The sequence below is a fragment of the Stegodyphus dumicola genome, chromosome 1 (assembly GCF_044657685.1).
Source record: "Stegodyphus dumicola isolate Sdum_Otavi_A_Nest chromosome 1, ASM4465768v1".
Taxonomy (NCBI): domain Eukaryota; kingdom Metazoa; phylum Arthropoda; class Arachnida; order Araneae; family Eresidae; genus Stegodyphus; species Stegodyphus dumicola.
In genome coordinates this window covers 103,258,171-103,283,337 of record NC_140768.1, presented here as the reverse complement: position 1 = coordinate 103,283,337, position 25,167 = coordinate 103,258,171, and the positions used below count along the sequence as shown (strand labels likewise).

Genomic DNA, 25,167 nt, shown 5'->3' with positions numbered 1-25,167 from the left:
GAACGGACCTACATGCCTTATTCACCCTAAACGAGATCTCAGAACAATAACATTCGTCCCCCTTTCAAATCAACATTCTCATCAGTTTGAATAGTCTCTCTCCTCTGCCATTCGATGAATCTTCCAGGACCCATCCTCTCCTCACCCCTGCCTTTTCTGCAATTTTTTTCAAAGGCGGACACATCTCCACCTGCCTCGCAATAACGAACTCTGACGTATTTTCCCTTTAGCATGAATGGATTTTTCTTGGCATTCTGCCAAATACAGATCTCATCAGTTTGGGTACAAGTACTTGAATAGTTTTTAATTAGGGAGCGAAAAATTTTTGAAAATGTCTCTAAACGGGACAGAAGCTATACATTTCTTACCTTTAATTTATTTTTGAGTTATGGTTTCATTTCATGCATTTTTCTTAACTGGTATGTCATATATCAGGACTTAGGTTGAGTTTTTGCATCTACACGGCCCACGACGATGTCACGCGCAATTTAATCTATTGCTGCGTTTACGCTGATGCGGCGTTTCTGTGTAATTTTAATTTTTTTCCCGCCATTTTTCTCGAGTGCGGCGTTTACGCTGATGCGGCCTTTCTTCCGGAAATTACGGTAACTTCATTTTATATGTAACATTTTAAATTTTTTATATGTATTTTGCAAATTTCAAAATTGTATTCAGTACTTCTGGTATGTCAAACAATGCATCAAAAATATTATATTAATTACTAGAATGAAAGATTTTTACACCAAGCAAAGGCAACAAATAAAAATGATTCTGAATATGTTTTATGTCCTTATGTCCAGACATATTTCATGAGATTTGATGTATAATAACTTTCTTAAACAAATTGTTTACATTTGGTAGGGCCTCTGATATTAACATCAAGGATCCTTTTTCTCAAACCAAAATGTACTTGTACGTAAAAATTAAATTTACAACAAACATATTTTTAAAAGTTAAATTGTGATTTGTCAAGATCTGAATTCTAATCATTAGTAAGACAATAAAAAATTATCATTGTTTTATTTATTTTAACATTATTATTATATGTGTTATATTAGAATTAAAAAAAATGTTTCAAAATAATTTCCTAAATTTAAAATGTTGTCTTTCTCTGTGAACATATTGCTTAATTTCACTTCTATTCTTTATGTCAGTTCTGCCAAAAAGTACAAATAAAGTGAATTTAACTAATGAATGACAATCTGAGTTTAGAAAGAGAGTACTGGCAGTTCAACCATTGGCATTATATCTATCATATGCCTTTCAGATGGATACTATACTGGTTTTCGGTGAGTTTGTAATTTTCTTAGTTTAGAAATGTGCGTTTAAAAATCGCATATAAATTAGATTGGTTGGTTATCGCAGAAATCATGGAGGCTATTGGACTAAGGTGAGGAACTTATGCAAGGAAAAGTAGGTCGTGCCGCGGCACGCAGTGAACTGGAAGTTGATCTGTCAGCACTATCCTCATCTTCAGGACAGATGTTTTTATTTTATTCGGCTTATAATTCCTTACTAAATGTAGTATTTTATCTCGATGTACTTCGTCTTTGATATGATTTAAATAAAATTCCTCGTCATTATAAATATCACGAATACACATTAAATAGTTTTCTGGTTGCAATTTTCTAATTTTCACTATGCGTAATGTATGCTTTACGTATGCTTGCGTTGAAAAAAATTTTAAATAAAGTAAACAAATAAATATTAAGTTTATTTTTATTTATTTATTTATTTATTTATTTTGTAAATTTTGATACCCTTTAGATCATAATTGCTCTTTATTTCATAAATTACGCTTTCATATTTTTAATTTTATAATTTCTGCATGCCATCTTACACGATTTAAATTGATGATCTATAATCCGGAGAAACCGATAATCCGGAATCGCCGAAGTCCCGACGAGTCCGGATTAAAGACTTGACTGTATATCTTTTCTGAATGGTCCATTGAAAAGCATATTTAGTGTGCTTTACTGTATTTTCTCTTTCAATGCATGTAGTTTTCAAATGCATCATAGTGTGGGTCACAAAGTATTCTTTCGAAAGAAGTGCAATTCAAATAAATCATATTCTCGAAAATTTATATTAATAAATATACTTAAAATATGCCATTCAAATGAATAAATAGAAAATTTTAAAGTGATTATTTGAAGAAACCATGCAACTCAAACAATTAAAATGAAATTCTGAAAAAGAAAGAAATCTAAAAGACTATGATTAAAAAATATGAATTCTGAAAAGGAAAGAAATCTAAAAGATTATGATTAAAAAATATGAAGAAAATTATTTGAAAGAATGAACAATGCAAAATTTTCTGCTTGTACACAATGAAAGGGAAAGGAAAATAGGGTACTGTAAATGAAGAATTTTGCCAAGTGGCATAAACTGAAAAATTCTTGGCATAAACTGAAAAAGTGCACCAAGAAAAATTTTTGAATTTCTTGCAAAGTTTCTTACCAAATTATACAAAATGTAGTATTTGGGCGACCACATTATTTTAACACCTACTGGCTTCTGATAAAATTTGCATGAGGAAAGGAAAAAATAGCAAATTCTAAACATTAAACTAATACAGTCAAAAGTGGTTAATCCGGACTCGTCGGGACTTCGGCGATTCCGGATTATCGATTTTTCCGGATTATAGATCATCATTTTAAATCTCGTAAGATGGCATGCAGAAATTCTAAAATTAAAAATATGAAACCGTAATTTATGAAATAAAGAACAATTATGATCTAAAGGGTATCAAAATTTACACACACACAAAAAAAAAAAAAAAAAAAAGCTTAATATTTATTTGTTTACTTTATTAAACATTTCTTAAAATGTAAGTTGTTTAAGTTGCTTCATTTTATGTGATAATACTTTCTCCTTAATTCTATAAACATAATTTCTTGTTCAGTTACAAAGTTCCGCTGTTCAAGTCCCGTTAATTGCTGTGCTGAGAATACCGACTAACTTGTCAATTGAAATTTTTTCGTTTTCACTAACCTCTCTGTCACATTCTTCATGTCTTTATCCCTTTTTTGCAGCAATTCCACATTTTTGTTTGTTGGACATCGAAACATACTTTCGTTTTGTAGATCCTTTGGAAGTTCCAGCATCGGAAATTCTATTTGACATAATCGAAAGTTCAAGTTTACTTTTATAAAATTGCTCTTACAGTCTGCAAAAAATAATAAGTGGGATCCAATTTGAAGATTAAGGAACAAATAGATAATTAGATAATTTTAGCTTACACCGTCCGTTATACATTAAACACGCAGGCGAAAACGTATTCTGCACTTGCGCACACGCATATGTGGAGTTGTCAAGGTCTTACGCGCACGCGTAAAACGCCTGTGCGCATGCGCAGAAAGTTTTTAGCTTTGAGGTCCGGATTATAGATCATTCCGGATTATGGGTGGCCGAATAAACGACTTTTGACTGTAGTAACAACATACTCATAACATCTGCATTCATTAGATGTAATCCTAATTGGTTCTAGATAAACCACCTTTTGTTTTTATGAAAAAGGATTTAAATTAACTGTTATGATCTATTTTTTCCTTGCATTTTGAAAACAAAGTGATTAAAATTAAGAATCTGTTTCCCACAGAACAGCAAGCAATGGATTGTTTTCAAAGTTAAAAGTCACTGTGCCATTAAAAAAATTAAATAAAAAATTAAAAGAATGTGTATTATTGGGAACAATATGGTCAGCTGAATATGGCTGACAGAAAAAAAAAAAAGTGGTTAGAACAATCACCTGCGGGAAGTTTGTGTTCATGACTTTCTAAACAAAGCTTTTGGTTAAATCAGAGAGACTAACAAAATGGTAGAAATCTACAAAAGGCTTTTTATGAAGCGAAAATTGAAGCAAATCGAATAATGATTGTTTATTAAATGAAAAGTGACAGACAATTTCTCCAGAATAGGAAGAAATCCTTAGGAACGATTGGCATAACTTTGGAGGAACCTCTGCCAACTTTTATGGGTGATTGGATAATATGTTAAGTACTGCAATAATACATATTGTTAACTAGTGGAAGTGCCCGATGTCAGTTAAGTTAGATTGAGAATAATGTATCTTAACAGAGAGAATGATACCGCTGTAATTCTTCTCTAATAACGATGTAAAAAATACGATTCACAGTCGTACATTTTTCTGTCTGATGTGATGTGCAACCCACGTAAAACATTTCGATAGAAGAAAAAAAAAAAAAAAAAAAAAAAAAAAACAATTCTCTTTAATTATATCATCAACAATGGCACACAGTTTTCTATGATTTTAGTCTTTCTAATCAAATGGTCGTAAAGTCCGATCCAATGTTTCACCTAGGTTTAATTTTAGTCAATTAAATATGGCAAAAAAATTTATCATAATTGATCAGAAATCAATAATACGAACAAACAACTACAAATAGACATTCCTCTTTATATATAGAGAGATTTTATAAAACTTACAAATTTTTCATTATCAAACTCTATGATTTGAAAGTGAGCAGTAGCAACACTTTTTGAAATAAAGCATTTTTATATCAAACACGCGAGACTGTTGCCACTCAGAGAAATGACAGTGAAAATTAATGTTTTCAGAGTTTTTAATTAATATCTCGGCTGGTTAAAGTCATACAAAGATGGGAACAGTCGAAATGGTTTCGATTTCCCACGAATTTTTGGAATTGGGAGTAATGTATTTAATATTTGGAAATGCTATTTTTATTTTATATTTTGTAAAACTTAGAAATTTTTTGTTAACAAACTCTACAATTTGAAAGCGAGCAATGCCAACACTTCTCAAAATAAAGCAGATTTTTATCTCCAGCGTGTGGGACTGTTGCCACTTGGAAGAATGAGAGCAAAAATTAGCAGTTTCAGAGGGTTTTTTTTTTTTTTTTTTTTTTTTTTAGTGGACATTGACCTTTTCCAGAACCCAGAAAAGAATTGTAGAAAGTTTGATGATAGCTGTAGTAGTGACTGAGTTAATCGTGAACAAACACACAAACAGACATTCTTTATATATATATATAGAGAGAGAGAGAGAGAGATGATAGCTTGATAAAATTTATTTTTCCAAACAATTTTTTCCTACTTTACAGTTCTGGAACATTTCATGAAAGTACTGATACAGCTCTCAGTATGAGGAGGCACAGTAGTTACCACTTCAGAAACAGTGGTTACCACTTCAAACTACTAAGAATGTTAAACACAAAACTATATAACCTCTCAATATTCTAAACTAAACTCTAACGTAACCGGGAACTAATGCTTTCTTTGGTTTTATAATTTTCTGCCCATCCGTTTAAGAATTTATAGTTCTTGCAATTTCTCTAAACTGTTAGAAGGCATGTACATATACAGTTACATAGGGAAAGACCAGTTGCATTTATACAGAAATTGGACCAAAATGTTGCCAAATGGTCACCAAGTTTGGCAACTTTTTGTGGTGATGAGAATTAATTGTCAAATCCGTGGCTTGCTTGGCACTACCTTGCCATTTAACTCAATGTTTGTGGCGTTTTTACTAATCCAAAACTTGTAACTATCTGGTGGTTCAGTTTGTACGTAATAGGCAATGAAAGGCTCAGTTTTGAACACAACAAATAAATTTATTTACATGATTGCTGAAATAAAGTGTAATATTAATTGTGCCGTTAATTATTAGGGCCGGCGACTCCCTTACAAGCATTCTTACTCATTAGTTAAGCAATTCTACACTGAAGAGCCAGGTGGGGTACAGCGCCCTCTGTAGGCGTTGCCCAACACTCCCCACCTAAACTCTTAACATAGAGTTTATAACAATTCTTACAATTTCCATAATTTGGATTTACACCAATCACATTGCAATAAAGTAATTACCATATTTTTACATGTGATCTTCTAAACAAGTTTTCCATACAAAGCTTTCTTGAATAAACTATTGATATAAAGAATAGAGGAATAAATATACTATTAGCACATAACAATTAAAAGAACACAATAATAAAAAACAAAAATAAAGTTTCAATCATATGAATATCATACTGTAAATTTTTAAATTTTAGACTCAGTCATTCAGCTCTAAATTGTAAATCAGTTGAACTGGCCTTCTTATTAGTCCATTGCCAGTTTTGATTGAACATGAGCGAACTTTGCCGTCCCTTCCAGGGAAAGCCTCTATAATTCTATCTAGAGACCACATATTTCTTGGGTAGCGTTCTTCAGAGATTAACACTATGTCATTTGGTTTGAATTCAGTTGCCTTTGAATTTTGCTGGCACATCTTAGCAGATCTTAAATTTAATAAATAACCCTTTCGCCAGCATTTCCAAAAATTATTTTATATATTCTGCTGATGTTTGAATTTTTTCACAATAGATTTGCTCGATCCTGATAAATCCTCCTTAGTTATTCTAGTTGGAGGAAGAGATAGCAAACCTTGTAATAAAATTAAACATGAAAGCAGTTCAGGAGTCATTTGGAAATGGTGAAGGCGACACAAAAGAACTGATATTGAAAATTGTCGCCAAAATATTTGACCCTATCGGATATTTGCAACCATTTATAGTTCGGGTTAAGATCATTTTACAAGACATTTGTCTTCTGGGTTTAGAGTGGGATGCTGCACTTCCCACAGATATCAAGAAAAGGTGGATGAACTGGTGTGCAGAAATGAAATGTTTAAAAACTCCTGAACTCCCTAGAAAATTCTTTCATACAATTAATTACACGCAGCTGAGCGTTCATATATTTTTTTATGCGATACCTAGAGCTTTTGGAGCAGTGGCATATTTTAGATACACGGATGAAAATAAGGAAATTAAAACCAGTTTCAAAATGGCAAAAAGTAGAATAGCTCCCCTCAAATCTTTAACCCTCCCCAGATGTGAGCTATTGGGAGCTGTTGTAGCTGCTCGCTTAGGTAAATATTTAAAACACGTCTTGCCTATGTGAAGCAACAATATTATCTTTTGGAGTGACTCCCAAATAACGCTACATTGGATAAAGAAATCACCAAATGTCTGGAAGCCATTCGTTGGCAACCGTGTAGCAGAAATCCAGGAAATTTGCAACGCTAACCAGTGGTACCATTGCAGTAACAAAGAAAATCCTGCAAATCTATTGTCTCGAGGGGAATGAGCTAAGACCATCATCTCCAGTGCGTTGTGGTAAAACGGACCAAGTTGGCTTATCCAGCCTGAAAATTTGTGGCATAAAAGACCGAGCATGGAAGAAAAGGAGGAAGAGATATCCTTAGAAAAGAGAAAGACTCATAATGTTCTACAAGCTGCAATTAACAACAAAGACACTGAGCAAAGTTCTAATTCATTGCTCGATTTAAATCAGTTTAGTAACTTAAACAAGGTATACCGAATAACAGCGTGGATGTATAGGTTCATCAACAATTCAAATCCTAGATACGAAAGACTGTGGGCCATTAACCGCTTCTGAAAAAATGAATGCAGAAAAATATTGGATTAAAAACATGCAATTTCAATATTTTGAAAAGGAAATCCTTGGTTTATCTCAAGGAAAGTCGGTTGACAAAGATTCCAATATTTACTCGCTGAAGCCTGAGCTCGACGAAGACGGACTTCTATGGTTAAAAGGCAGAATGCAATTTGCAGACTGTCTAGAATCTGCCAAGCATCCATGGATACTTTCGTCGATATGTTAATTTTCAAGGCACATGAAATGGTATTTCATTCCAGAGTGGACTCAACTCTGACGCACCTGCGCAAAACATTTTGTGTTGTCAAAGGCAGGCAGCGAATTAAATCCTTGTTGAGCAGATGCGTGATTTGCAAAAGATACAGTGTTCGCCCTGGAGTTCAAGACGTAGCTCAACTTACTCCAGATCGAATTCTTCAGTCGCCACCATTCGCTGTAACTGGATTGGATTATTTTCACTAAAAAGAGCAACAATAAACATTACCTTTTAGTATTCACTTGTGCAGTAATGCATGCTATTCATTTAGAACTGGTACCTTCGATGAGTACGGAAGCATTCTTATTAGCCTTTAGAAGATTTACAGCGTGGCGAGGACTGTGTTCAATTATATACAGTGACAACGCAAAATCATTCATACGTGCAGACACTGAACTAAAAAAAAAAACTGTGGATTTGCATTTCTGAGCCTTCTGTAAAGTATTTCTTCTCTTCTCACAACATTCATTGGAAATATATAATTGAAAGGGGAGCATGGTGGGGAGGATTTTGGGAAAGAATGATCAGAATGATCAAAACAAGTTTAGAAAAATTGTTGGCTGTTCATCGCTCTCTCTCTCTCAATGAACTGGAAACAGTGTTCGTTGAGATTGAAGCCATGATCAATTCTAGGCCCATTACTTACTTATATAGTGAATCTTCAGAGCCCTAGTGGTGAAGGCGACGTTGACATTTCTAAATTCATTTTATTCTTAAAGAAGGAGGTCGAATGTTGCAAAAGTACTTTATTGGCTTGCGGTGAAACTAAAACGTTTACTAATTACTATAATCAGAAAGCTGTAAATAAAAGACACAACAGAAATACACCCACGGCTAGTGCATTTAACATTACAGTACAGCGAGTATGCATCTTCTGTGAGAAACATCACGATTTTTTTAAATGCTGTAAAGGGGTTACTGAGAAAATAAATATTCTGAAGGCGCATAATCGATGGTTTAAATGTCTTTAAGAAATTTCATTTGAGTCGTTTTTGCAGAGATAAAAATGTATGTAGTAGATGTAATGGCAGAAATCATCATGAATGTATCTGTTTGAAAAGTAAAGAGGAAAAGTCAAATTCATGTAATTTATCTGAAAATGAATCAGTTGCCACGAGTTCAAAAAAGGAACCTTTAGTGTCAAATGTTAATACTAACACTTTGGTTTCTCAGTGTAATATTTCTGTTTCAAAAAGTAGTTTATTACAAACATGTACTGGTTTAGCTTGCAACGAAAACGAAACTAAAGTTGTTCGTATCCTTCTTGATCAAGGTAGCGAAAGATTCATAACAATATCTTAAAATTAATTCAAAAACAATCTAAAGCTATTTTTTTTGTATGCAGTCAAAAAACAGTTACTTTTGCAAGAATGGCACATGCGCTTTATTTTGCCATCTGTAAATAGTTTACAATTAGATTGTCATTGGGACTCTTTATCTGTTTTTGGCATTGTTTAAAAATCGAGGGTCATAAAAATGTAAAGGTATCAAATTTTCTTCCTCACATCTCACAATTATACACTTTTTTATTGGTCAGATTCTCAAGATAACTGATATAAATTTATAGCTGTATTTTAATTTGACCTGTAAGTTGAGATGGCTTATTTTGGTTGTTGGTATGACTTGTTTTTGTGATGTGCAATCATTAGGAATCTAGGATCATAAGGTTCTGAAAGTAAGTTGCATTTGGAGATGATTTTAATATAAAAATTATAGGTGCCACGTAATGTTATCGCATTTGCCCACATCTCTTTTGGTAACATTAAACGACGAGAGAACATACCCTTCAAAATAGCAAATTTCATAGCAATTTAATTAGGAAAATGAAAAAAGTTGTTTATGAACTGTTTGTAAATACAAAGTTTCATAAACAACTTTGACTGATGCTGTAGACCTAATCATAATTTTCAGGAGCCATCTCTCATTGAAAGAGAACATGCCAGTGTAAAATTTTAAATTAAAAAAAAAAAAAGCAGTATTGTCTTAGATGTTTTTAGACAATTTTTTTTTCCCCCAGGGAAATGAAAAATTTGCCAGAAGTTTATTTGCTGCTAAAAAAGAAAGACTTGTGTGTAATCACTCACAAAATCGATAAATCGGAAATTGAAGCCAAGTTCTTTGTAATTCCTCACTTGGTTGGTTAGTGTCATGTCTTTTGAGAAATCAAATGGATCCATGCGTGGAAAACATAGCTTTTACCAGTTCCACAATTTTTTCACTGTACCGCTCTCAGAAAGGAAATTCTCCAAGCTTTGCAGAGCTGCAAGTATGCGGACAGGTGAAGTTGTGTTCTGAAGAAAGCTCCGTTTCAGGGCAGTTTCTACAAGTTCCATATGATTTGGTACCATCTTCATTAATTTCCACTCCTCTAAATTGGCAGGTTCTCAGTCTAATAATGGTGGTCTTTGTAATTTCTCTGTTTGCATCAATCTCGCATATCTAATGGTCTTTCTTAATAGATTTCTCTTCGAGTCCATATCTGGCAGTGGCATTGGCATCTTCAAGAGTGATGGGGATTGAGTTATTGAGATTTCTTGCCTTTTTGCCTTTTTTGCCAGTTCATCGGCTGTCTCGTTTCCATCGATTTCAACATGTGCATGTATCCATTACATAATGCATGTCTTTGCCATCTGGTAGATTATTTCTAGGTGTTGGTGTGTACATCCTGGGTGAGTCTTGAATGTCCTTGCAGTATTGTCCATGTGGCAGCTTTAGAGTCGCAGTAAATTACGAGTCCTCTGGTTTTATCGTTATCATTGAAGTCAATGTAAATTCTGAGGGCCTCCTGGATTGCTCTTAATTCACATGTGAAGTTGAAGTGATGTTGCCTGCTCCATTTCTTTAGAGTATAGTTGCCTCATTTCGTAGAGTGATGTGAATACCAGCTCCACCCTGTTGGATAGTCTCATCTGATGAACCATCTGTGTAAATTTTTACAAAATCAGCTCCCTTAAAGGACTCTTACCTGTTGCCTTTATAACAGCTTCAGTTTCCTTTTTTGTACTATGTTCCACCAGATTGAGATTTATTTTGGTGTTAATGGTGAGTAAGAGGGCAGGTTAATCTCTTGAAGGACAGTGTGGGTATTATATTTGAGAGCATTATTTTCTCTGATCTCATTGTCATATTTCAGAGTAGATGACCTCTTAAGTCTTGACCTGTTGTTCCATTTTCCAAAAGTCTTTCTGGAGATGTGCCGTATGTCTCGGCTCCTGGCCGTGTTTGTAAACTTAAGTATGAGATATTTCCTTATTTGTAAAAGGGTCGAAAGTCAGCACTCCTGTTCTGCCTTAATGTTACTGGTAGGTGATACAGTACGAAGTGCATAATCTGGACGTCTATTATCCGGAATGATCTATAATCCGGACCGCAAAGGCACAATTTTTTTTTTTTTTTTTTTTTGTATGCTTTACGCTTGCGCGTTTAATGTGTAACGGACGGTATAAGCTAGGCTAAAATTATCTTTACTGTTTCTAAGGCATTTCAGTTAATGTTGCAGATAGCACTGTTCGTTAATCTTCTAATTGGATCCAGTTTATTATTTTTTGCAGACTGTTAGAGCGATTTTATAAAAATTAAGCTTGAACTACTTTCGATTATGTCAAAAAGAGTTTCCAATTCTGGAGCTGCCAAAGGATCTACAAAGCGAAAGCAGGTTTCGATGTCCATCAAACAAAATTATAGAATTAAAGAGAAAGTATTAGCACAAAAAACGAAGCAACTTAAATAACGTACATTGAAAGAAATGTTTAATAAAGTAAACAAATAAATATTAAGTTTTTTTGTAAATTTTGATACCCTTTAGATCATAATTGCACTTTATTTCATAAATTATGGTTTCATATTTTTAATTTTATAATTTCTGCATGCCATCTTACCAGATTTAAATTGATGATCTATAATCCGGAAAAACCAAAACCCCTAATCCGGAATCACCAAAGTCCCAACAAGTCAGGATTACGGACTTTGTACTGTATTGGCTGCTTTTGCCTGTATCATGTAAAGTTTCCTCAATGCAGTCTCAGAAGCATGTGCCTAAATAGGTGCCACATATTCAAGGTTAGGTCTTATCAACACAATGTAAGTAGGTCTTAGTGTTTTCGGAGTGGTTCCCCCAGCTGTGCCACATAGGCTTTTCAGAATTCGAAATTTCTTAGTGCTTTGTTCGAGCAATTTTCCATATGTATAGTGCAGCATAGTTCAGCATCTAAGGTCACGCCCAGATATTATAGGTAATCTGCCTTAGTAATTGGCAAGCCATCTATTAATATGGTAGGTTGAAACGATTTTCTGCATTTCTGATCCGTGGAGAAAATTGCGTAGCTTGTTTTGAGAGGGTTTATCTTTAATTTTATCTCTCCTGACCAAGCCAGAATGCCTCCAAGGGATTGGTTTAATGATCTATCAGACTTTTCTATGTCTTTGCTTGTGTTCCAGATTACTATATTATCTGCGTAACAGGCAACTCTGGTGTCCTCTTCCAGGAGTTTGTTGTTAACATACAAAAGGAATAGCAGGGGGCTGAGAACTGGGCCCTTGAGGGACACCTGCCCATGTTCTAATCCCTCACTTGGCAATTTTTATAATCTGTTTTGATCTTATTTGTCGAATTTTTCTTTTATGTGGTGACTTTAAAATTTTTTCTCTAATAGTTTGATCATATTAACTTATATGTTGAACACAATGAGCGATGTAGATACTACGCATTAGTCACTATCTTTGACAAAAATCACCAGGCAAAGCACTGTGTTGCCAAAGTAGGCAATGCACAATTTTACGGAAATATATTTTATCTGGCAACATACTGTATACTCTTGATTTTGGAATTTAAGGGTTATTTTTGTAGTTTCTGGTTGTCATTAATACTTTTTTCCGCTTTATAACGAACTGTTATGCAGTTGTGGAGTTGTGCCTGATGATGAGGGGAAAAAAAAGTGTCACATTTTTTTTCAGAAATATGCCATTTTACATAGCAGTTGTAGTAGAGTGTAGAAATGCACATCCCATGAAGTTGTACTTTACAAACAATTGATTTGTCTGAGTTATCTTGGGGAATTTATTTGGTGAAAATGTCTGGAAGGAAAGCAAAAGATTGGTTTGGAGAGATTTTAAAGCAGATAGCTGTACTGTATACATTGACTCTTAAAATGTAAGTATTGTCTGTATTCATTTTCATTATTGTTGTTAAAGTAATAAAATGATGCATTTGGCTAACTTTTATTTATCTCGGATGTTATATTATTACAGATATGTAGCAACTCCAAAGTAGTTTATGAACTGTTCTTAGGTGATTGTGATAATGATTTTCTTGGACAATTCTTTGATTTTTTTAAAAAGACATGGAGAGCAGTGCCTGTTTGCTCCACAATACTGAGAATTCTACAATTCTCTACACATTTTAAAATTAAAACAGGCCGCTGTGCACACGGACAAAAGACCATAGGAAAAGAAAGTTATTTAACAAATATTCTCTATTCGTATAAAGCAAATAAAATTTAATTAAGAAATTGTAATTTCAAAAAAATAAAAATAATTATTATTGCTGCGAACAAATTTACAATATCATTTAAATTCTGAGAGTATATGTAAATTAATTGCACGTATCTTAAACCATGAAAAAATGTATTATTATCCAAAAAAATTGCATAAGTGAATAATTGTTGAGCAGCCAGGAGACAGACTTATCAAGACGAAGCTGGCCCCAAACCTAACTCTTCAGTTACTCAATTCGTGTTTCGTCATCCATATAGGCAAGAGTAAAAGTAAAATCCAAAAGTAAAACCAAATACAGTCAAAAGTCTCTAATCCGGACTCGTCGGGACTTCGGTGATTCCAGATTATCAATTTTTCCGGATTATAGATCATCAGTTTAAATCTGGTAAGATGGCATGCAGAAATTATAAAATTAAAAATATGAAATCGTAATTTATGAAATAAAGAGCAATTTTGATCTAAAGGGTATCAAAATTTACAAAAAAAAAAAAAAATAATAATAATATTTATTTGTTTACTTTATTAAACATTTCTTTCAACACGCGCATGCGTAAAGCATATATTACGCATAGTCGAAATTAGAAAATTGCAACCAGAAAACTATTTTATGCATATTCGTGATGTTTATAATGACGAGGAAATTGATTTAAATCGTATCGGAGTACATCGAGGTGAAACACATTTAGTAAGGAATTATAAGCTAAATAATATCTGCCCTGAAGCTGAGGATAGTGCTGACAGATCAACTTCCAGTTCATTGCTCGCTGCGACGAACACCCCCCCCCCTTCGCAGAGCAACGTGAAATTGATAAACAGATTTCGGAATGGTTAGAGAAACAAATCACCTCTTTATCACTTTCTTCATGCCTTTATCCATTCAGCAATTCCACTTTTTGTTTAATGGACATCGAAACATGCTTTCGCTTTGTAGATCCTTTGGCAGCTCCAGAATCGGAAATTCTATTTGACATAATCGAAAGTTCAAGCTTACTTTTATAAAATTGCTCTAACAGTCTGCAAAAAATATAAAGCCAGATTCAATTCGAAGATTAAGGAACAATGCAATCTGCAACATAACTGAAATAGATAATTAGATAATTTTAGCTTAGCTTATACTGTCCGTTATACATTAAACGCACATGCATAAATGTATTATGCGCATACGTAAAGGTATTACACGCATGCCTAAACTCATATGCGTGAGCGTTAATGCACTATGCGTTTACGCATGGGCAGAAAGTTTGTAGCTTTGAGGTCCGGATTATAGATCATTCCGGATTATGGACGTCCGGATTAAAATTTTTTGACTGAATTGTGAATTACTAAAAAAGAAATTTAAACAGTGGAATTTTGAGAAAAAATCAAGTAAATGATTAGAGTTAAAATTAATTAAAAGTCAATTAGGAGTAGAAAACCAAAGTAATTTAGAAACTCTTGCCTACTGGAAACTTTCCCGATACGAATTATGCATGTAAACCTAAAATAAACCATAACAACTATCAAAATATAAAAATAATAATAAATAGGCTAGTAAATAGCAAGTTTTAATTTAACTTACCTAGATCTACATAATTGAATTTCTGAGTCGTACTATCATTTGCTAAAGTAGTTCAGTTGAGTAGTTTGTTACTGCTAGCTGTAAAAATAGAGGGCTCTAATACAATGTAAAGTAGAGTGTAAAGCTGCTACCTGTAACAGCTATTGTAAAAACCTATGTTGTAAATTTTTAAAAAAGTAAAATGTAATAAAATACTTGTTTTGTGTGCAAAAATGTTGCGAACTTTTAGTCATCATTAAAACGTGTAAAAGAAAAAAAAATGAACAGCTACTGTTTGTGAAAATAGATGTTGCAAACTACTAAAGATGTAAAAATGTTTCTGGAAAAATGGTTTTGAAAAAAAAAATTTCATAAAAACAAAAATTTGAATAAATAATTTAATTTAATTAATTTTAATTGGATTAGAATTTGAATAAGAAAATTTAGAACTGAAATAGAGAATTATTGTACACAATTTTTTGTACTGGACTGCATTATTTAAAACTGAAGTTACAAGTTCAATCAAAATGTTAACTAAATACTGGCCAAAGGTAAGTGTTTTATTATGGATGTTTGCTGCATTTTCAATTTAGTTAATTGGTCACTGTTTTATGAAATTTTGAATGTTTCATTATGGATGCTTGCTTTATGTAATAATTACCATCTCCTTATGGATGTTTATTGTGTTTTTAATTTTATTAATTCGTTGCTGTATTATATAATTTTTAGCACGTTTGCGAAATATTACTCACCAATGATTGTTAGCTTTGTGGGGCAATTAGGCGAATAATACAATAATACCATGATGTATTTTCCATGTCATTGTAGGCAAACAGTTCTGCAAATCGGTAACTATATCTGAATGTTAACATTAACTGGCACATATTGTAATTGCAGTTTAATTTATCATTTAATAAATTTTTGCAAGTTATTGTTTAATTTGAAATGCCTACCTTAATACATTGTATATTTTCTGAGTTAATACATTGTTTCATCCTTAATGAAATGTTTGTTTTTATCTTTCCAGATGTCTTTTCGGATAGTTCGTAGCAGCAAGTTTAGGCATATTTTTGGGCAACAGCTTAAGCGTGAACAATGTTATGACAACATTCGGATTACGTCAAACTCATGGGATTCCAGCTTCTGTGCCGTGAATCCAAAATTTTTAGCCATTGTGATAGAAGCAGCTGGAGGAGGTGCCTTTATGGTTCTTCCACTTTCTAAGGTATGCTACCAACCAGTAATTCTCTGTTGAATATATTCAAAATTTTTTTTATACTTGCATATTATTTTGTCACTCCACAATTTTAGATTTTGGTGCCATTAGTGGTCAGAAATTCACTGTTGCGATTGACGTAATTTTTTACCTGTAATAAGTTAAAATCTTTGTTGTTGGAAATAAAATTTTAAAAAATGTTGAATATCATTTAGCAGTGGTAATTGGTTACTGTCCTTCTATAGTGGCCTTGGCAAAAAAGTTTATTTTCCGTGTTTCTGTACTGGCAAGAAACTATTGCGGGTACTTATCTATGCGTATGCAAGGAAGAAATTGTTAATGATCTAATTGGTTATTGGAGATGTTATGGCACAAGAATCAACATGTGTTTATAAATTTGCAGCATCCTATAACTTTTCGAATGTTATGCTGATTCTTGTTGCCGTAACACCTCCAATAATCCTAATCTAATGTGCTAACTTGCATCTGATTTGGGTTTTTCATTTATCAACCAATTTTCATTTATCAGTCAATTATTTTGATATATTTTTAGCATATATTTTTGCGTCAAACGTCGTTAAAATTTGTTGATTTCTTCTTTCAAATTAAGCAATAGAATATACATTAGCATCCTGTAAAATTTACGTCTATGTTATAGATTGGATATCAAATACATTAGTTCAGTCACTTGATATATGTTATAAAATTATCAATCTTTAGAGCAAAGTTTTTTTTCAGTGTGGAAGAATTGAACCTAATTATCCTCTTGTAACTGGACACAGAGGGCCTGTCCTTGATATTGCTTGGTGTCCCTTCAATGACAATGTTATTGCCAGCGGATCAGAGGATGGGATTGTGCGAGTTTGGCATATTCCGGATGGAGGTTTAGTTCGCCCTCTGACGGACCCAATCGTAGAACTCATTGGTCATCAAAGAAGAGTTGGTTTAATTTTGTGGAATCCTGTTGCTAATAATGTCCTTTTAAGTGCCAGTAAGTTTAATTGTTTTCATGTGCTTAGTTTATTTAGTGTGTTCTTCTTTAAAAAATATTTGAAAATATTTGCCATCATATATTAAAATTTTATTTTGTGTTGGATGCATCTAACATTTAATTATTAAGATAAAAATAGTACCTCTAAGTTGTCATTTTTTTTTCTGCAAAGAGTTTCTTTTATGTACCATATTTTTGCATGTATTTATTACCACTGCATGTTCCCGTATCTTTATTTTCTTCAGATAACTTTTGTGAAAAATTAGGGGATAATTAGGTCAGTGGTCTCAAACTGAAACTGAATGTAGGCCAAATTGACAATTTAAAAACAACTGATGAGCCGCAAATTTTTATTAAAGTGAAAACTTTTTTAACAGAATAATAAAAAAAAAAAAAAAAAAAGAGAGAGAGAGAGAGAGAGAGAAAGTTAAGTAAATTTTAAATTGTGGTAAACATCTATCAAAATATACATAATTAAAATATCACAATGGAAAAAATTCAAATCTATACTTATTTTCAGTCTAAATTCTAAAGTTTTGTACATGCAGATGTTTTTGGCGTTTGTAGATGTTTAATTCAAATATATTGTCAGCTAAATATTAAATTCTTAGGCTTACATTTCTTTTAAATAATTTTGACATGTTTAATTAATCATTAAATAACTTACTGTAATTTAAACTAAATATAAATTTACCAAGTTAGACAAAACTTGAAAATAAGTAATAATTAAGTCTATGTCAAATTTATAAAACTTTTCTTCAACACATAAATAAAATACCGTTACAATTTTTTATTTCTGACACCAGTTGTTACGTTATTTTCTTCGTTCACGTTTCGTATGGGGTTTGTGAGGATTTGGAGTGAATAATGACAATACTACTTGATGAAGTATCGAAACACACTTTATTGGTCAGTATTGTCAGGACAGCTCCAAAACATGTTTTTACAGTTGTCGAACTGTTATAAACACACTAACACATTCAGCGACACAACCTTCACATTGTCAGGCAATAACGGTGGAGCTTCACTGCAAAGCACCAGAGTACAATCTGCTTGGTCGTTCTCGGAACTCCACGTACTCTCGAGACTCTCCACGCTACAACTTGCGATACACTAGACAACACACGAGCACAGCTCCCGACTCTTTGGTTCAGTTGTTCCCGGAGCATAACACGCTGTCTTGACGATGCACTAACTGCGATACACTAAGAGACTCTTTCAATGCATTTGACAACCCACTCGGTGCTCGCTGGCCAGCTGTCAACTCGATCGACTCCGCAAGGACTGACTAACTCGAGACACTATCTCGAACTCTAGACGAGGCACACTCACTCCATGACTGCGGACCAGTAGGGTTTATATAGCTTTTGGCTAGTGTTCAAGAACATTCTGAGCTAAACCAGTAAGAATTCGTTCCAGAAGGTTCTCCATCCGTCCATGGCATATTGCCAATTTTATCGCCAAATGGGGCAACCCTGCCTTCCCTTGCCATTTTATGGCAACCCTAAAACTGCTTTGCGGAGAAGCCATCTTACCGCACCTGTACATTTCGTAACAATACATATATTTATTTGTAAGTAAATAATGATGAACTTCTTTATTTCTTACTAAAGTTTGACATTTAAAATTTGTAGCTTTGGCGGGAAATTACTAGAAATTATTTTCATCGTGGATTGTAGATGTGCGTCAGTCAATTGGGTTCTTTCATATTAATTTTAAACTGTGTAAAAAAGCCATTCACACATAAATGTATTTCCAAACGATTATTCTTAGTGAAAAATTTGTAACTGTGCTCATTTATTTTTTTTATAAGTTCAAAAAGTGAATAAAGTATAAATCTTTGAGTAAAATATATTTCATATCTTCAATTAATTATCTTCATATATAGATTTTCTGATAATTCACTTTTAATGAAAATGAAAATAATAAAATTCTGGACTTAAAAATAATTAAAATCTTGATATTAATCCAATATTTGCAACAAATGCATAATTGAAGTATCTTAGTGGGCCGAATTGCTTCAAGAGTCACTAGTTTGAGACTACTCATCTAAAAGAAGATTGGGTAGATATGGCTGTAATTTCTGATTTCTTTAACTTAAGTCTTACAACCACTTGATATCTCATTTAATAAATGTTGGAAGAGTAAATTTAAAAGTCATACAGAGTGGATAGTTAAAAATTATTGCAGCTTGATTATAGAGGTAAAACACAATGGCAGTGTTTTAAAAACTTAATTATGGAAATGGATTTTAATTTTGTTGAAATAAAGAGTTAAAAAAAGATATATTACCAATGCCATGGATGATTCCCATTTTCTCTGGGAAAATGGCAAAAAGTTTTGTCCGTACAGCGGGCATTGCTTAATTTGATCACGTTGTTCCATGAGTATTTTTATACCATTAACCATATGATAATATTCAACGATGAGAAAAAATAAGCTTCAAAATAGGTTGTGTTTTTTTTTTTTTTTTTTTTTCTTTTTTTTCAAAATGAAAAATTTTATTAATAAAATGAAAAAGTAATTTTAATAAATTTTTATTTTGACCACTAAATATTCACCAAAACATACATAAATAATAATAAACAATAGCAACAGAAAGGAATTCAAATTTATATTTATTTTCTCTCTAAAGTCTAAAGTCTGGTACATTCAAGACTATTCATTCATTCATTGGTTTATAATTCAGATATATTGAAAGTTAAATATTAAATTTTCAGACTAACATTTATTAAAAATAATTCTAACATGATTAATTAATCATTAAATAATTTGCTTTCATTTAAACTAAAACAAATTATGAAAACTTTTAAGTTTTCAGAAAAAAAATTAGTAAGGGGAAACAGAACTTCAAGATAAATAATGACAATCTAGTCTTTTATTAACCATTTGACTGCTACATGGCGCAAAATCGCTGCGTTCATTTGTCTTGAAAACCGCGACGCAGTTCGTTATTTTAGAATGCACTCGTGTTACAAAGTACGCGTGAGGTCAGACTACATGCGTTCACACCCACAGAGCAACCGCTGCGTCGCGGTTTTCGAGACAAATGAACGCAGTGCTTTTGCATCGCGTAACAGTCAAACGGTTAATTCAGTTTTTCTATGATGCATAAATAAAAATACATGTGTTTGTATCTAAATAATTGCAGATTTTTATTTCTTACTCTAGCATTACACATGATGGCATTTTGTTTTTAATAAAATGTGTAGGTTTGGAGAAAAACTACAAGAAATTATCTTCAGCAGGAATTGTAGATGCTTCTATCCATCTGTTTCTTTTCTTAGTAATTTTCAACTGTGAAAAAAAGCTATTCATATATAAATGCTTTCTCAAACAAAACATATTCTTAATATAAAAATTTGTACATATTTTTTGACAGAAGATACAAGACACATAAAAATTAATGAAATGCGTATCTTCAAATCCTTGAATGAAATTTATATTACGTTACCAGTTAATTAGTTCCATTAATATATTTTCTGGTACATTATTCCTGTTCGTCTCTAATGGAAATGAAAATAATGTAAACTTTTATTGTAAGTAACTAAAACCTTGAAACTTTTGCCACATCAGACTTGGAACAAATACATAATTGAAATGCATTTGCAGGCCACATAAAATTACTTTGGGGCTGTCTGCAGCCCACAAGCCCTCAGTTTGACACCACAATCTACTTAGTAACATTTCTTTGTACTTGATAATTTTTATTAAGTATTTTAAGCTTATTTTGGTGAATTAATCTTTTATTTTTCGACTTTTTCTCAGTTAAAAAAAATTCTATAATAATTTGATCATGTTAGCTATAACTTGTTGATCACAATAAGTGATGTATTTTCCATGTTTTGGTATACAAACACACGGGACTTCAGCAATTCGATAATAATATACAAATGAGAACATTAAGTGGTGTCTACTGTAAATTTGCTGCATGGGTAGTGATGTATAAAAGAAAATTGAGCATTGATTAATATTTTGATGTAATATAATGAACAGAAGAGTTAATTATCATATTTTTATGATTTAGTTTATTATTATAAATATCAGTAATCAATTGTAAATTCAGTTTTTAAGTATTCCCACTAATAAAAAATGGATTGTTAAAAAAAAATTAAAATTTCTCAGTGTATGTACATTAAATTTTAAAATGTTAAATTTATTTTTTAAAACCATGAATTATTTAGTCAAGGCAGTCATATAAAAGTAAAAATGAGTAAAACTCTATCTTCGAGAAAATTTGCAACGAAATCTCGAGTCAGTAAAAAGTGCAGAGAAATAGAGTACTTTTTGTAAAAATATGCACAGAAATATAGCACTTGGTGTTAAAAAAAAGGGTTGCTAGTGATTTAATTTGCTCATTTATGTACAGAAATATACACTGAAGGTTGTACCAAGTGTCTAAGCAGTGGTCGCACAAAGTCAAGATATTCTGACATGGAGTTTGAGCTCTAAGCTGCTGCTCCATGACATCCCAAATGTGCTCTATAGGTCTAAGATCTGGCAAGTTAGGTGGCCTGGTCATTAATTGGAATTCATCCATATGCTGTGATTTTGCATTCAGAATCTTGAAGAATGATATAGTGACTTAGACTGTTAGAATTTTATAGGGGGGGCATTATTCCTTTGGGTTGCATTTGTATATCTCAAAATTGTGTTGATATATGTATTTAATGTTATATCCTCTAGTCTTCTGGCTTAAATTGTCAACACATTTTTTTACATAACAGGCAGTCATGTCAGGCTATATGCCATGTTAGCCTAACAGTTTAATTAACAGTAAATTATATCTCATTAAATAAATGAAGTATCATCATACTTGAATAATAACCAAACCAAAACCTTATTATATCAACTTGTGGATACCGGAAAACTTAAAACTGCTTCTGATAAATCAGGTGGACAACTTTAAATTTCAGTAAAGCAAACTTAAGTATGAGAACTCTGAACTGTACTACAGTTGATTATCAGCTAACTCTGTAGTTCGGAATATAGTAATTATCTCATAATCAGGTGCAACTTGCAGTAGTGATTTACCACTTGTAGTCGTCACCATCTTCATTTGGCAGTTGAATTAGAAATAATTGCAGCAGCAATTCACACTTTGCCATTTAATTCAGATAATTAATATGCAATGTTTGTATTTGTCCGTAATGTCTTCTCTTACCAGTGGCTGATTGGTTGAGGATTGCTGAATACTGGTAGGTGTAAACTCTGGCAAATGGGCTGGCTGCATGTTTGGTTTTTGTGGCTTTTCCACATGTGTAACATTAATATTAGCCAATTTCCCTTGGAAAAAATTCCATGAAGGCATCCCTTTCCTCAGGCAAATAGCCCTTGTTTGCTTTACCATGTTCAAATAACCTAATTAATTCCAATGTTTCCTGTGCATTATCTAAGTCAGCATTTTCCAACCTTTTTACTTTTACGAAATCCCTTTGACAAACATTTAAGTTCTAGGAAAACCCAGCGTCCATGTAACAATGTTTTTTCATAATATTTTTAGTAACAATCATTAATGAAAACAAAAAGTTACTATCATTTTTGTCACTTATTTAAAAACAAAGAATACAATTGCGTGCAATTAGTATAATTCTAAATATAATTAGGTATAAATAAATAATAAATATCTTTAGTACAAGTAATAGCAAATATTTTGATATACATATGCGAATTTCATCTTCCATGGAAAGGAGACAATTTCTGTCCTTATTCTTTATAGTTGCTAAACAGGAAAAAGATTGTTCACACATGTATGATATTGAAAACTGCAGCAATATATTGTTTTTCAATGAATAGTTGAATACTCGCTTTCAACAGAAATTCAGAATTTGTCAAAATCCATGTCATTAAATCTCATTTTCTACAAACCATCCAATTGTAAGTTACAAAGGTCTGAAGATGAACTATTCTGAGGATGAACAAAAGTATGACAGAATGGATTCCTTACCCCATCATATAGTTCTGAGTTCTGTTGATATGAATGGGAATAATCAGTTTTCTTCGACAGCCCTTCTAGGTGAGATGTGGCCAAGTTGCTGAATGCTGGTAGTTTGGTCTGAGTTTCAGATCCTGCGAACAGGCCGGCTACATGGGCATCGTAACAGCTTTAAATTCTCTTGGTAAAATCTTGTGCAATTGAAATGGATGAAGATTAATTATATGTTAATAGCATTGTCTGAAGCACAGGTCCGAGAGCCGCATGTGATTCTCGTACAGAGAAAGTAATTTTTAAAAGGTTAGAATACATTTTCTGTTCTTGCTTGCATGCCACCATTTTGAGTGTTAAATAAAGTTACTGCTGTGTTCCATCAATGGAGTTTGCTTCAATTGCGAAACAAGTATCACAGCATTTTCATGGTTTGACCCATGTGTAATATGTATACAAGCCATTTTGCCTTAGAAAGTCCTCTACGAAGGCAGGTAGTTCTCAAGGCTTTGCTGTAATCACATAAACAAACAAAACAAACTAGGTGGCATACAATAAAACTTGAAATTCGTTGGTATCCATTTTCATTTTTTATTTCTGCATATAATTCAAACATATCAAAATTCCCTTTTACAACATGATCTTTCTTAAGGTCAGTTTTCTTTAAATCTAAGGATCTTATCATGCAATGTTACTCAGCCCCTTTACAGTAACTTATTCATTTGATTGAAATGAGGAAATATGTCAACTAAATAAACTGACATCTGCTCCTACATTTGATCCTCAAAGTATTTAGTAAAATCTTGTTTGTCTTCTTGTTGTAAATATGCATGCATTTCTTCCTTTAGCTCAAAAACACTACTGAAAACTCAGCCTCTATTTAACCACCAAGTTTCAGTGTACAGCAGTAGATTTGTGTGCTTTTTGGCCATGTTTTCACATAGCCTTTTAAAATTTCTGAAGTAGATTTGCTTTTGTTTAATGAAGTTTACTAGTTTTATAACACCATCAAGTACCTTTAATTGTTCATTACCAAGAGACTTGGACATAAACATATCTGTGTGAATAAAATAGTGCATGGCAACAACATTGGCAGTTTTTTCTTTTGCCAGAGTAACAAAACTTTTTTATGGAGCCAGTCATGGATGCAGCACTATCCGTACAAATGCCATTACAATTCTTCCAAGAAAGATCTTTTTCTTCCAGATGTGCTGATAACATTAAATATATCTATTCCTGTGCTTATCTTAAGTAATTTATTACAGCAGAGGAAGTTTGAGTTTCTCCCTCATTAACAAATTGTGCAAATACTGATACGTAACATTTATTGTTCAAATCTATTGATCTGTCAACTTAAATTGCAAAACTGCCATTTTTCCATTTATCCTGTATTTCTCGAAAATGGAATTCTTTGCTGCATTTTCTCCCTACAATTAACCCACTGTAATTTTACATGAGGGCATTATGAGATTCTTACCAACAGTATGGCTTTTCCTTTTCTATGTAGTAAGCTTTGGTATCAAATAACTAGCATTTTGAGCCTTTTCACTAATTGTGAATGTTTTTACAAAAGCTGCACTCCATTCATATTGAGATTTTAGCAGAGTAATAGACTTTTAAAATAAAAAAAGTTTTGTTTTTCATATTATTATGATTTGTCATGAAATGTCTGTACAATTCTGTTGGAGCCGTTGCCGTATTTGAAAGTGTTTTTTTTTTTTTTTTTTTTTTTTTACCACAAAATAAACGACACATTATGGATCACCAGTCCACGTAAAGCTCATTGATAAATAAATAACTTTCATTGTAAACACGAAACTTTTTTGCATCTCTTTCTTTATCAGTCTTTTGAAATTTTGTATCATATCCTAAATCTACATTACTACTCTCTTCAGAATTATCTGTATTGTTTGTCTTCAGGTATTGCCGCATTTTAACTATGAGGTCAATCCTAAAAAAAAAAAAAGGTCTCCTATTTTTTGGGGACGTAGAGAAAGTTTTAATATGGTTGTTGGCAACACTGTTGTGAGTGGTGCCTTCTCTGCTACCACATAAGCACGCAGGCGCTTCGTTCAGATGCTCAGTCTTGGCTTGGCAGCCATTCAAAATGGAGCTCCCGATAAACGTTGCCACCAAGTGCGAAGTGCGCGCAGTTATTCGATTTTTGAATGCAAAAGTTGTTAAACCGAATGAAATTCACTGCCTATTGACGGAAGTGTATGGACAGTCGTGCATGGATGTTGAAAACGTTCGCAAGTGGTGTAGAGAGTTTATAGCCGGTCGTACTGAAATTCATGACGAAGAAAGGAGCGGGAGGCCGTCAATTGCCAAC

The 25,167-nt window shown here is 32.7% G+C and overlaps 1 protein-coding gene across 3 annotated transcripts in view; it reads left to right on the top strand.

Annotated features, from left to right (window-relative positions):
- The window catches only part of LOC118198622 (coronin-6-like), a 159,342-nt gene that overhangs the window by 71,268 nt on the left and 62,907 nt on the right, over nt 1–25,167 (top strand). For all 3 annotated transcript variants that reach the window (XM_085818516.1, XM_085818523.1, XM_035370353.2), the window contains exons 2-3: nt 15,730–15,927; nt 16,657–16,909. In XM_085818516.1, the coding sequence (XP_085674642.1) occupies nt 15,730–15,927; nt 16,657–16,909 (451 nt within the window). The remainder of the gene's footprint in view (nt 1–15,729; nt 15,928–16,656; nt 16,910–25,167) is intronic.